This window comes from Aethina tumida, chromosome 1 (assembly GCF_024364675.1).
Source record: "Aethina tumida isolate Nest 87 chromosome 1, icAetTumi1.1, whole genome shotgun sequence".
NCBI lineage: Eukaryota > Metazoa > Arthropoda > Insecta > Coleoptera > Nitidulidae > Aethina > Aethina tumida.
In genome coordinates this window covers 8,366,131-8,379,329 of record NC_065435.1, presented here as the reverse complement: position 1 = coordinate 8,379,329, position 13,199 = coordinate 8,366,131, and the positions used below count along the sequence as shown (strand labels likewise).

The window sequence follows — 13,199 nt, the reverse complement described above, 5'->3', positions numbered from 1 at the left end:
CGCTTTGGATCATTTGGAGTTGATTTTAGACAATTTATCATCTCAATCCAAGAATTAATTTAATACTAAAATGTCACGAAACTAAGTCGAATTACTTCTTAGCCTACGTTTATTATTACTACTAAATATTAATCTAACAGTCACATTTTTTATTTTAAATATGGCAATTGCACTTCCCTACTAACGGTGATGATATCGTCTTCATTTTAATCACAATGGGGGAACAATTTTCTGACTTCTGGTGACAACATTAATTAAATGATGAGCATTATTTAAGGAATGATTCACCAAAATTTCAACAATTTTATCGTCAAATAAATCAATAATTCCCTACTAATAGTGATGATGTCTTCTTTTTGTCGTCAATATGTCGTCATCATCAAAATACTTATACTACTTATAATTTCAAGATAATAAACATTTTCAAATATTTCTGATGTCAACAGATTAATTAAAAGATTAGTATCATTTAAGAAATGACTCGACACCATTTCGACACAATTGTATCGTCAAATAAGTCAACTTTTATTTTTAACACTTTGTAGATTAAGTCAGATTTAATATTCCTGTCACTGTTAAAAATGTAAATCATTGGAGTTTATTATTAAATTAGAAATAACCATATACATGGACGACATCATCATCAATGACAAAACTACAGTGTTGCCAAGTAATTGATTTTCAACAATTGAATCGTCAAATAACTCTTTTCTTTTCTTAATATATTAATTCATTTAAGACAGACAATATTTTAATACTATTAAAGATATAAATAAAAAAATATCATTCAATTATAAATGACGATATCATCAGCTATAAAACTAGTGTGTCGTCAAATAACTGATGACGATTTTTGTCATTTTTGTCGTCAATAATGTCATTATAGTTGATAGGGTTTAGACATTAATTTGCTACTTATAAAGTTAACTAATCGTATTAACAAATTGTATTTTTAACTGTTTAGCAGCTGAAAAATATATAAATTTGTCGAATGAATATTCTTGGATGGGGATCGTTTATATTAAGTTATCATTTTGCATCCATTTAGTGTGTTAACTTTATTATTTTGTTACGTTTGATTTTATTTTGATTTCATTATTATTTTACCCGGCCCATTATTAGCAGCATTTACAGCCAATGTGCACGGAAGTTTGAAAAAGCGCGTGGCACCCCTACCACCCCCGACCGGTTCGATATATGGTACACTGCCGAGCAGCCATAGTCGGACGCCCTCAGATCCAATGGCAACGGGGTACCACACACTAAATTATACGCATAAACGTTCACCAAGTTCTGATTCAAGCTCAGGCAGATCTGTGATACAAACAGGTGAGAGTCACCTTAGACAATCGCCCCCCCCCCCCTCAGCAGCCCCCACATACCCTTTAAGACCTCTTCTTTTTGTTTTTATTTTGCGCCTGCCTGTTTAGGTTCTCGGACACCTTTTCTTGTGAACACACTGCTAGTCGGGTGACAATTTCAGTTTGTCTTTTCACTCTTAGTTTCTTTGTCGTAGAGTTTTAATGTTGTAAATATACAAAGTGATTTTGTTACATAGGCGACAGTGTAAGTGTCTCTCTCCCAACATGACACAGTTGATTCAAGAATATTCACGACCAAGCACTTTTTTTATTGATTTAACCACGCACTTTTTAATTGAACCACACCTTTTTAATCCAACAACACACCCCCCAAATGCACTGTTGTAAATATCTCCACCACTAACACAACACATAATTTACCGCTATTAACAAAACACTGGGCGAAGACAGCATGTCCTTCCAATTTCAGTGTCTGCAAACTAGAAACGGGGTGCCTCGCATACTGCAACAACAGGACGTCGGAACGGCGTCCCACCACTAGTGCATGCCTGTCTGGTACTATCTAGTTTGTATGTGTATATGCGGGGACGGTACATAGTAGTCGACTTAGCTTGTTCATCGTTGCTTGTTAGCTTGTCCACTTCCTCACGCAACAACCGTAACGGTTTTAACTAACGAATATCTTCTCTGTATAGTAAATAAACTAGTCATGCCCGAATGTAAGAATTCGGACAAGTTGGGTCTCGTGAGGAGGCCGCAGAATCCACCGCCGCCCGCACCAAATCCGGGTTCGAGTCGACTGTCGAACGGCAGGTCGAACGAAAGTATATCATCCATGACCTCCGATATTGAGATGTCCGGCGTAATGCACAATCCAATGCCGCCGCCCCGAAGGGTAAGAGATCAATTTCTGTTCAACGCACTTAGGTGTAATTCATAGAAGTAAAACGATGCATGTGACGCACCGATAAATGAAAACGACATTCGTTTTCGATTCAGTTTTCGACGATTGAAATGACTTCTTATGCAGTAGATTTTTTTTTTTTTGAACACTTAACGTTAGTTAGATGAGCTTTTTTATGAAACTAACGTATAAACTTGTCTTGTATAAATTGTTGAGCTTACTTGGTTTGCAGAGGAGAATGAGGTGTCGTTTGGATAGTTATACAGGGGGGCAGCATTATGATGATATTTATTTCCTGGTAACAAACAAAATGCTGTTGTGGCGAAAAATCGCGCGATACAGATTAATATGGATATTGAATTAGAAGTAAATGTTTACACTAAACTATCATATCCATATAAATTTTGATCAATATGCCATGATTTTAGTTGATTAATTATTAATTTTTTAGTTTACGATGCAGCCATTTTGAGTGGTTGTAATAACATCGAAAGGCTGCATTTTTTCTTAATATTAATCATGCTCTGCTTGCTTAGTGGTTTTTTTAATTAATTAATTACTATTTTCTTGAGGAGATTTATTTATACTGTACTTTATACTGTTTTAATTGGCTTATGTGTCTTTGTGTTTGTAAGTTCTTGTAGCCGACACCGAAAATGATGTTGTCAAGGATATTATTTCGTTTGAAATAGTAAAAATCATTGGGTAAATATTATTTACAAACCAATGAATAAAGTATTTATTAAATATATCTTCATTTCTAACATAATATTAAAATCAGTTTATAACATTATTTATTAAGCTTATTAACTATTTTATATCACACTACAAAAATAAATGAACAATTAAATTTAACACTGAGATGTGAAGTATCGAATAATTTCTGAATGAATACACTCAATTATCGAATAAGTATATTCATTTTATTTAATTCACATTTCTTTGATATAATAGTAATCAAATAAATTAGTCATTAATTCAATTAGCATCGAATAATCACATTTATTATCTATATCAATATTATGAAGTATCGTATGATACTGATTATCGAGTAAATTAATTCGAATGGTTTAAATTCTGTTCAATTCACTTTTCGTTGACACTGCAGTTAATCAAATAAAAAAATTCCTAATTAAGTTGTCTGTCGAATAAATTTAATAGTTGGCAACTATCGAGTTATTCGATAGTTCACGTCACTAATAGAAACTATCGAATAATGTTAACTATTGAAATGTTACTAAATATTCACATCCAGTTATCGAAAGAAATGTTTCAAACAGATTTATTCATTACTATTTTTGTTTATTTTTATATTTTTATTGTGGTTTTATTACTGAATTTTTAGGACTAACCGAATATGTACTTGTTCCTTTTACTGAGATATTTATACCGCTTAATTAAAATGTTTGAACTGTATAATTTATTATGAAGTTATTAATTTAAATATGTTCCTTTATTTATATTAATATTATAAAGTATCGAATTATACTGACTGTCGAGTCAATTAATTCGAATGGTTTAAATTTTGTTCAATTCACATTTCGTTGACACAATAGTAATCAAATAAAATAATTCATAGTAATAGATGACAACTATCGAGTTATTCGATAGTTCACGTCACTAATAGAAACTCGAATAATGTTAACTATTGAGTAATTATTAAATATTTATAACCAGTTATCGAAAGAAACGTTTCAAATACTTTTATTCATTACTATTTTTGGATATATATTTTTTATAATGATTGTATTACTAAATTTTTTAAGACTAATCAAATATGATATTATTTTACTGAGATATTTATATCGTTTAAATAAAATGTTTAAACTATATAATTTAAGCTATTAATTTAGATAAGTTAATTTGTTTTATATTAATTTTATGAAGTATCGAATTATAGTGACTATCGAATCAAATAATTCGAATTGTTTAAATTTTGTTCAATTCACATTTCATTGACACAGTAGTAATTAAATAAAATAATTCTTAATTCAGTTGTCTGTCAAATAAATCTAATAGGTGACAACTATCGAGTTATTCGATAGTTCACGTCACTAATAGAAACTCGAATAATGTTAACTATTGAGTATTTACTAAATATTTACATCCAGTTATCGAAAGAAACATTTCAAATACTTTTATTTATTACTATTTTTCGATATATATTTTTTATAGTCGTTGTATTACTGATTTTTTTAGGACTAATCAAATATTTACTTGTTTATTTTAATCTTAATAACTATTTTTTATTTATATCTTTTAAATAAAATGTTTAAACTATATAATTTATATATTTATTTTATTTAAGTTAATTTATTTTATATTAATATTATGAAGTATCGAATTATACTGACTATCGAATCAATTAATATGAATGGTTTAAATTACATTTCATTTTAGTAGTAATCATATAATATAATTCCGATTTCTGTTGTTTATCGAATAATTCGTAAAATTGACAGCTGTCGAATGAGTCAATACTTTTATTCAGTCTATCACTATTTTTAAATATACAGTGGTAAAAGACAGCAATAATCGAAGGGAGGACAAACATCATCACTTTAGTGTCGGCAATTTACAAGACTTTTAAACATGTCTAATTACAGTTTTATTGTTACATAATGGACAAATGATTGTTCACAGTTAACAACACCTGTTTGATTTAGTTTATCTCTAAATAACAACAGTCCAATTAATCTGAAGTCCCAGTAAAATGTCCAAGCGTGCCTGTGAACGATCGTTTCCTTGCGACGAATCCACACATTAATACGTGCTATGAATTTATAGGCATCCGATTCACCACCAAACAGAATTTCATCTAGTCCGATATCGTTGTGTTCGCCGCGTTCAATGCCCAGCGGCAGGTTCACGTGCACGCCCAACGGCGCCGGCGGTCCGCGACGCTGCAAGGCGCTGTACGATTGCAACGCGGACAACGACGACGAGCTGTCGTTCAGAGAAGGCGAAATCATAATAGTGACGAACGAGCACACGGAAGACGACAACTGGATGGAGGGCGTCGTGGAGAACGAGCCCCACAGGGCGGGCATGTTTCCCATCAGCTTTGTCCACATGTTATCCGATAATAATTGAATGTGTCGTCGTATTGAATGTAAAGTATTAAAATCTATTTTTGTGTATATGGTTTCCAGAACCAACTGATATATTATGTATATTCAGAATCTTTTTATATATACACAATCAGCTTATGCATCTATCTAATAATGACATCTAGGTGAGTTAGATTACGTACGTGTATGTTAGCAGTTTTGGAGAGCATAACATATTACAAGATGATTTTTCAATGGGTGATGTATTGTGGATTATTACACAATAGTTTTGTTGATATAGTCGCCCCGTCAAAATATTATTTACACACTAAGCTTCCCCTTAACTATTGAAAGATGTTGCCCTAACGCACTCACTAATAAACCCGCAAAATGCAATCACTGTTTCTGTGTAATACGATCGATGTTGTTCATAGAAGTAGCATTTGTTGAACAAATAGCTAACCCAATGTAAATTATTAAGTTTTGAACGTACAGGCTGAATTTATTCTCTAGATTCTATAGCTTTTATCATAAAAGCTACATCTATTTGTTTATTTTATACGGGAACGTGTCAATGATTCCGTTCGTTTACAAAAACAACGTTGTTATTTGATGCGTGTTGTACATGGTATAAAATAGACGTGATTACAATTCGATCTGTATAGGATATTGATTTAATAATTGCGCTAGTTTTATTATTAATAAGCTCAAATCCTTGCAAAATGTGTAGACTTTAGAAACAATATATTTTTATTAATATATATTTTAAAAACATGGGACATCCGTATCCGTATCACCACATCCACGTGAGTGAAAATTAACTTTAGAATGTAAACGTATTCGTTTATTTGCGTATAGTAACCGTTTAGACATTTAGAAAATTTAATGTTTTATATTATATGCAATAATGGCCAAATATAAAGAATGAATCGAGGAAATTCATGTTGGCTGCCATTTATTAATCCTACAATAAATCATATGTGGATCGTAGTATTTTATTGTTTTGCTTTTCTTGATCTTTGGCCACTAATGTAAAATGTGTACACATGAAAATAAAAAGGTCTAGACTAAATAATATTTTGACAGGGTTTATGTAAGGTAAACATATTTATTAATATAAATTATAAATTACATGTTATAGTAGTCAAAGTTACCATTATTTTCTTATATGTGTACTTACTTTTTTTATTATAAAATTGTATTTTAACAAGCATATCTTTGTATATAACTTCTGTTGTATTACTCATTTAATTTATTAAATATTACATGTAAAATTAAGTAGTTTTTCTTTGTTAATTTGTTTTCTAAATTTGATTTATACGAAAAGACTTAATTCGAGGAAATAAATTATTTATTTTTGTTTTTTGTTTTATTTTTTTATCAGAATGTACTTTTAAGTTGTAGAAAAGATATTAATAAACTACTTTGCAAGTTTTATTTCGTTTTTGTTCCAGTACCCCCTATTCCTCCTATTAATTAATATACATACAGTAATGGCTATAATTATTTAAATATGAGTACTACTCGTATTATGTTTTCTGTAAGTGTTGCAAGTGGTCAATCTAATTTTATTCTTTAAAAAAATGCCTACTTCTTATTTTTTTATTGGCAAATTTAACAACCTTTCACTTTATAGTCTTTCATTGCTCTACACTACTGATTCTATTTTTAAAACTATTTACCTTTTTATATTCTTTGCACAATTTAGAAGAAAAAGGCACTCTTGATTGATTTGGTTTATCACACCCGTTCTTATGTTATGTCATCATATCTACTTGATTTGTATTATTAAAAACATTAAAACTGAAATATCTCAAAAACGGCTGTAATAATCAAAATTATACAAGAGTAACGTTTTTTTCTAAATTGTGTGAAGAATATGAAAACCTAAAAAGTCAATCGCTTCCCATGTTATTAAAAAATTTAGAGAAACTGGCGAAGTGGTAGCTACGAAAAAGTTGAAAGAAAAACAATAACTGAATAATTCGAGTATCAAAAAAAAATTCAGTCCTATCGTCAATTGAAATTAAACCCAACCTGGAGAAGTTAGTTCAAGGTGAGAAGATCTTTAGTGAATGGGGGTTCATTTAACCCCAAACCTACAAGAAAAACTGTGAAAGTCCAAATTTAACTTGCTTAGGATCACAGAATTGTAAAAATTAGGGTTCTGCTTATGTTAAACATCCTACAGGAACAAAACTACATAAAAAGAATGTTATACCCACAGTGAAACATGGTGGCGGTTCAATTATTCTATGGGGATGGTTCAATTCTTCTGGCATAGGCCCCCTTAGACTGATTTATGTACAGGGATATATTAAACAACAATTTGCTTCCATATATTGAAGAAATGATGCTCTTGATAAATGTGTTTCAACATGGAAATGATCCCAAACACAATTTTATAATTGTGACGAATTGGTTAAAAGACCAAAGCATCGATGTTTTGTCTCCAGACATCAACCCTATAGAAAAGATGGGGGATTGCATTTATAACCAAATTCAACATAAAAACTTAAAGGGTTATGGCTAAAATATTTAACATTTTAAATTGTTAATAATGACTACTACTGTATTTATGGGGAAAAATACATTATTTGTAGATAACAATTTTATTTATACAATTTTACAAATAATACAAAAAGCTCTTGTGAATTCCTGCAACTAATTATTAGTTATGTTATACTTTCAATGTACCACAATTAGTACAAAAAATTAAATGCTTAATAAACACTCATGGAATTTTCAAACAGGCTGGCCAAGTCTTCTTCAGATTGTTCCCTTGGAGCCATTTTAGTAACGCGTTTCTATAAAAAAATTTCAGTTATATACAAATACTATTATTAATATTTCTATTTTGTTTTACCTGTGGTAGTGTTCCTTTAACCAGCTGTGGAATATCATCTTTCTTGAAACCAAGTGCTCCTAAACCGTTCTCAATTTTCATCTTGTCCATGTACCTCCTTACAGTATCTCCCAAAATAGCTCCGGCATCCTCCCTCTTAGCGTTAGAGACGTCTGTACCCAAAATCTGTGCGGCTTCCAAATGTCTTTCCGGACAAGCGGATGAAGTGAAACGGAAGACGGCTGGACCGGTCACAACGACGGACAAGCCGTGAGGAATAATCGGATGGTCGTCACTGTAGTCGTTGGGTACGAACGATCTGACATTACCGGAAATCGGATAGGACAAACCGTGACACAAGTGGACGCCGGCGTTGCCGAAACCTACGCCAGCCATGGTGGAAGCCAAGTGCATGGAAGCTCTGGCTTCTATGTCGTCTTGGTTATAAACAGCTCTGCAAAAACCCACGTTAATACATACATAATAGGCGTTTAATAGTATACAAATACCTTTCAAAGTACTTGGCGATTATGTTAAGGGCGTATCTGGCCCACACATCAGAAATTGGGTTTCTTCCTTGATAAGTAGGTCTTTCGTTGGGGTTTGGGGGACAGGGAGTTCTTTCATCGAAAGGAATGGCTGTGAACGACTCCAAGGCGTGGCAGAACACGTCGAAGCCACTGAAGGCGGTGACTCTTTCTGGAAGTGACAGAGTGTGGAGTGGATCGACGATTCCCAAGGTGGGCTTCAGGGCTCTACTGGCGATACCAGTTTTGGCTTGCAACGGTTTATAATCAAAAATGCTCACTCCAGTTGTTTCACTACCCGTTCCTGAGGTTGTTGGAACTGTAATGTGAATGGTTGTAGTGGGGAAGGCATAAAGGAGGCGGCCACTTACTAGCAATGAGAGGCTTCAGGGGTACCTTAACGACCTTTCCTTTGCCAATTGGGGCGTTGACATAGTCCAATAATTCAGCATCGGGGTCTGATGCGTATAAATTGGCGGCTTTGGCTGTATCCATTACTGAGCCACCACCTACTGCAATATAAGCATCGAAGTTTTGAGAACGAGCGAATTTGGTTGCTTCTAACAAACTACAACATTAATAGTGAATGAAATTTACAATCATTGCCTAAAGACAACAATGGTTACCTAGCGTCGGTTGGTTCAACTCTAACTTTATCGAATACTTCAAAAGCAACTCCGTTTTTGGTGAGAGATTCGATGGTGGTTTTAACTGGTTGCAGTTTTGCCAAGTTAGGGTCGGTGAAGACTGCAACTTTTTTTGCTTTGAAGTTGACCATATCCTGGCCGATTTCTCTGGTCACCCCCTTTCCATAACGAACAGTCGATGAGGCCATCTATAAATTATTGTAAAATGGAATAGTAAAACCATGTGACTAATAAATATATTATCCAGAAACATTATTTTTATGCTTTCATGAATTTTTTTAACAAATCTAATAGTAATATTTATTTTGAAATATAGTTGCCAAATAATGAGTCTTAAAATGATTCAACATAATTTTAGGGTCAATACTGATAAGATGTTTGTACGCAATAATAAGATAAATACGTCAGTAACACACCTTTCATCATTCGATAGATATTCTTATCACAAACTAATATAAAAAATTGATATTGTAAATAACTAATAAGATACCTATAGTAATAATTATTTTGTAGTTGCAGTACAATGCTTTTAATAAGAGAATTAAATTTTATTGACTAGACAAATTCAAATTATATTTTTAGTGCCTAATAAAAGAGACTTATCTTTATATACATACATAAAAAATTAGCAGATTTCTATTCAACAAATTATATTTTGAGTAACTAGTAAGAGTAAGTTGGCCAGTATTATTGGATCAGCTATTGTTTTAGCTCTATCTATACAGTGTGACCAATTTGAAAAGGGATTTGAAACACCTCCATAAAATTTGCAATTGTAAAGCATGAAAATATGTATTTATAGACTTAATGTCTTGTTTCTCGTGTATAATATAGGATCAGTATGATGGGTGAGATAGTACCTCGTACCCCAATTCATTAATTTCTCGATCAAATTATTCACAATAAAGGTCTATATTAACAGTTTGTCCAGGTTCTAGAACATCAATGTGAATACTCCACCAAACACATAGAAACGCCTTTTTGGGATGTAAACTCAGCTTCACAGTACTTCGTGGTGTTTCATTTGGAGAGCCACTATCTTTTGCGTTTTGGATTATCATATAGGACCCATTTTTCGCCCCCAATGATCAAACAATCAAAAAACGGTTCTGTATAGCGCCGTTGAAGTAATATGTTGCATGTGATGCAGCAATATGTTGTTATGGATCCGTTGACTTTATTCTCTTCGTACAGATTAAAGGGGGCCCAAATACCTGCTCTGCTTATTTTTCCAATCTGCTTTAAATGTTCCTGGATGGTCGACCAAGGTTGGTTAAGGGTGTATGACAGTTCTTCGTTTGTTTAAGATGGATTTGGTTCCACTTCTGCCCTTAGTATGTCGTTGTCTAAAGTCGTTGATCTTACTGATCGATAAGAGTCAGTAAGATCAAAATTACCAGATCTGAACTTGGAAAACCATCTTTGGCATTTATGAACGTCTAATAACACTTGGATAAACATCGCAAATGTTTTTGGACACAACTGTTCCGTTACTACCCTTGAGAAACTCAAAAACCACAGAACGCCAGATATTCTTCTGGTATTTAGCTGGCCATTTCATCTCAAATTGCAACAAAAAGTTTAATATTGAATTATTTAGAAGTGAACAAGCCACAACAACCTTAAAATGTCTTTGGCACGCCTTCGAGACTCAATGAGCTCACAAACGACAATCAAATATCCACATGCTCTGAAATGACATTACTTTGCGGTCCCTCTCCGGTATAATTATAATATATATTATAAATGGGCCACACTGTTTATATTTTAGACTGTAGAAATGAGAATCAATAAAAATGAATGAACTAATCATTTAATAATAAGCAAAATTGATGAGGTGACAAGGTCAAATGTATAAAACTAAGCGACTAAATATTTTGATAAAAATTAATTGTGCAAATTTAGTTTTTGGTAATGCAATCCAAGATCATCAATTTTATAAACTATGATATATTATTTTTGTTACTTAAGTCTATTACGTAAATAATCTCAAGAAACATTTTTTCATAACTTCTTCATTAAATTTATATTGTTTTAAAGTTTTAAGTGTACTTAAGAAATCTAATTTAATAAAATCTTTTAAGATTCTGTAGTAAATTAATTGGGCAAAATTGTGTTACATTTCGGTGGATATTAAAGTCCAAAGATAGACTATAATCTTTAAGGACCTTAAGAAGCGTCAATAAACAGGTAAGATCCAATCTGAAGGCCAAAAAATGTGCGCACACAACGCAACGATGCCACATCAGCTGGTATTTACTACTACCGCATATTTTCCATTTTTCAAAAATAGTTTCAAGTTTGTCTGGGCCTCCATAAATAGCCGGACAAATTATTAGCGTACAAACAAGTTATTTATACGATCAACCTGTTGCACTTGCCACCACCACTTTCGCAACGCCCCAATCAAGTACATCAAAAACAATGTTTCCAGGTAGCCGCTTTAAAAATAAACTACTTAATAAATATAATTACTTCAAATGCGTATTCTTTCGAGGGCAGGGCGTTCGGCAGACTGCTGGAATGTGAGACGGATCCATGGGAGTGAGCCGGACATTTACATCTAATGAACACGTTACGGTATTGTTGTTAGTCGGTTGCACATTGTTTGTACAGTTTGTTAACTTACGAGTTGCTGGTGATGACTTGCAACAAGTCGAGAACTCTTTTCCTCGCAACCATTTTGCCTCACTGAACACTGTTATTAACACTCGTTGTCCCCGTCTGTGGCTCTCCTAAGACTGGTTTGTTAGATTAGCGGTACTAAAGGTCGTTTTGACTTTTTAATAAACAAATTCTTATCACCACGCGAGGATACGTAATACAATGTAATCTGCGAAATGTTTTGTTATATTGAGGCGACAGTTTAATTATCTAAATGCAAGTGGAAGAATGTTTATTGACCGTATGAGATAGAAAATAACAAGATTATAAATGCCTGGGGCTATTTTTAGGATGCGTTTGTTTTGTGGGTTGTGGTGTTGTGAGCTGTTGTTCCAAACTAATGTTATCAATAGCTTCAATTGATTGATAATAGATGGAAGAATTGGTTTGACTGCGATATTATTTATTAAATTGTTTACACAATCATTATATTATATATTTTATTATCTAGATGGTTGATTGAATTCGCATTACAAGGTTTTCGGCTTATAAATATATTACTAACATAAAGTAATTGTAGTTGTAAACTACACTGATATATTTGATATTACAGAGCCTTTTTTAAATAAATACACATAAGTATATTTACTATTGTTATTTATACAGTATTATAAAAACTATTATATTCTTATTCTATAAAATGTTATGTATATATTTTTTAAATTGTACTGGACATAGATATAGCAACTTTAATTTTGAAAGGGATTTTTAATGATTAAGTCTGGTTTTTAATTTAACATTAACACTTTGTATAATGTCCTTTTTGATTAATAATTTTGACCCATCTCTGTTGCTACTTACTTATTATTAAGCGATTAGTTCATTTATTTTTATTGATTCTCATTTTTACAGTCTAAAATATAAACAGTGTGGCCTATTTATAATATATATTATAATTATACCTGAGAGGGACCGCAAAGCAATGTCATTTCTGAGCATGTGGATATTTGATTGTCATTTGTCAGTTCATTGAGTCTCGAAGGCGTGCCAAAGACACTTTAAGGTTGTTGTGACTTGTTCACTTCTAAATAATTCAATATTAAACTTTTTGTTGCAATTTGGGATGTAATGGCCAGCCACATACCAGAAGAATATCTGGCATTCTGTGGATTTCGAATTTCTCAAGGGTAGTAACGAAACAGTTGCATCCAAAAACATTTGCGATGTTTATCCAAGTGTCATTTGACGTTCGTAAATGCCAAAGATGGTTTTCCAAGTTCAAATCTGGTAATTTTGATCT

General features: G+C 32.4%; 2 protein-coding genes across 18 annotated transcripts in view; one reads left to right on the top strand and one right to left on the bottom strand.

Annotated features, from left to right (window-relative positions):
* Nucleotides 1-6,635, top strand: part of LOC109596302 (arfGAP with SH3 domain, ANK repeat and PH domain-containing protein) — a 71,269-nt gene extending 64,634 nt beyond the window's left edge. For 6 of the 17 annotated variants that reach the window (XM_049962241.1, XM_049962247.1, XM_049962239.1 and 3 more), the window contains 4 exons: nt 1,123-1,329; nt 2,018-2,217; nt 2,459-2,524; nt 5,014-6,635. In XM_049962241.1, coding sequence (XP_049818198.1) covers nt 1,123-1,329; nt 2,018-2,217; nt 2,459-2,524; nt 5,014-5,319 — 779 coding nt within the window. In that variant the 3' untranslated portion in view covers nt 5,320-6,635. The remainder of the gene's footprint in view (nt 1-1,122; nt 1,330-2,017; nt 2,218-2,458; nt 2,525-5,013) is intronic. The other 11 variants (XM_049962242.1, XM_049962248.1, XM_049962245.1 and 8 more) reach the window with 4 other exon arrangements.
* A 1,234-nt stretch (nt 6,636-7,869) lies between these two features.
* Nucleotides 7,870-12,185, bottom strand: LOC109596297 (probable hydroxyacid-oxoacid transhydrogenase, mitochondrial). The gene is made up of 7 exons (XM_020011809.2): nt 11,925-12,185; nt 11,771-11,858; nt 9,275-9,483; nt 9,020-9,216; nt 8,631-8,967; nt 8,143-8,575; nt 7,870-8,083 (listed from the first exon to the last, which is right to left on the bottom strand). Exons 1-7 carry the CDS (start codon nt 11,975-11,977, stop codon nt 8,000-8,002), a joined length of 1,401 nt encoding a protein of 466 aa, XP_019867368.1. The 5' UTR covers nt 11,978-12,185; the 3' UTR covers nt 7,870-7,999.
* Nucleotides 12,186-13,199: the final 1,014 nt, after the last annotated feature.

Bases quoted from the DNA above. Each gene is read 5' to 3' on its own strand.
- LOC109596297 (XM_020011809.2), bottom strand. From the start codon at position 11,977: ATGGTTGCGAGGAAAAGAGTTCTCGACTTGTTGCAAGTCATCACCAGC. The intron at 11,859-11,924 runs GTAAGTTAACAA...CGTGTTCATTAG, and splicing joins CAAGTCATCACCAGCAACTC to ATGTAAATGTCCGGCTCACT. The intron at 8,576-8,630 runs GTATTTGTATAC...GGGTTTTTGCAG, and splicing joins ATCGCCAAGTACTTTGAAAG to AGCTGTTTATAACCAAGACG.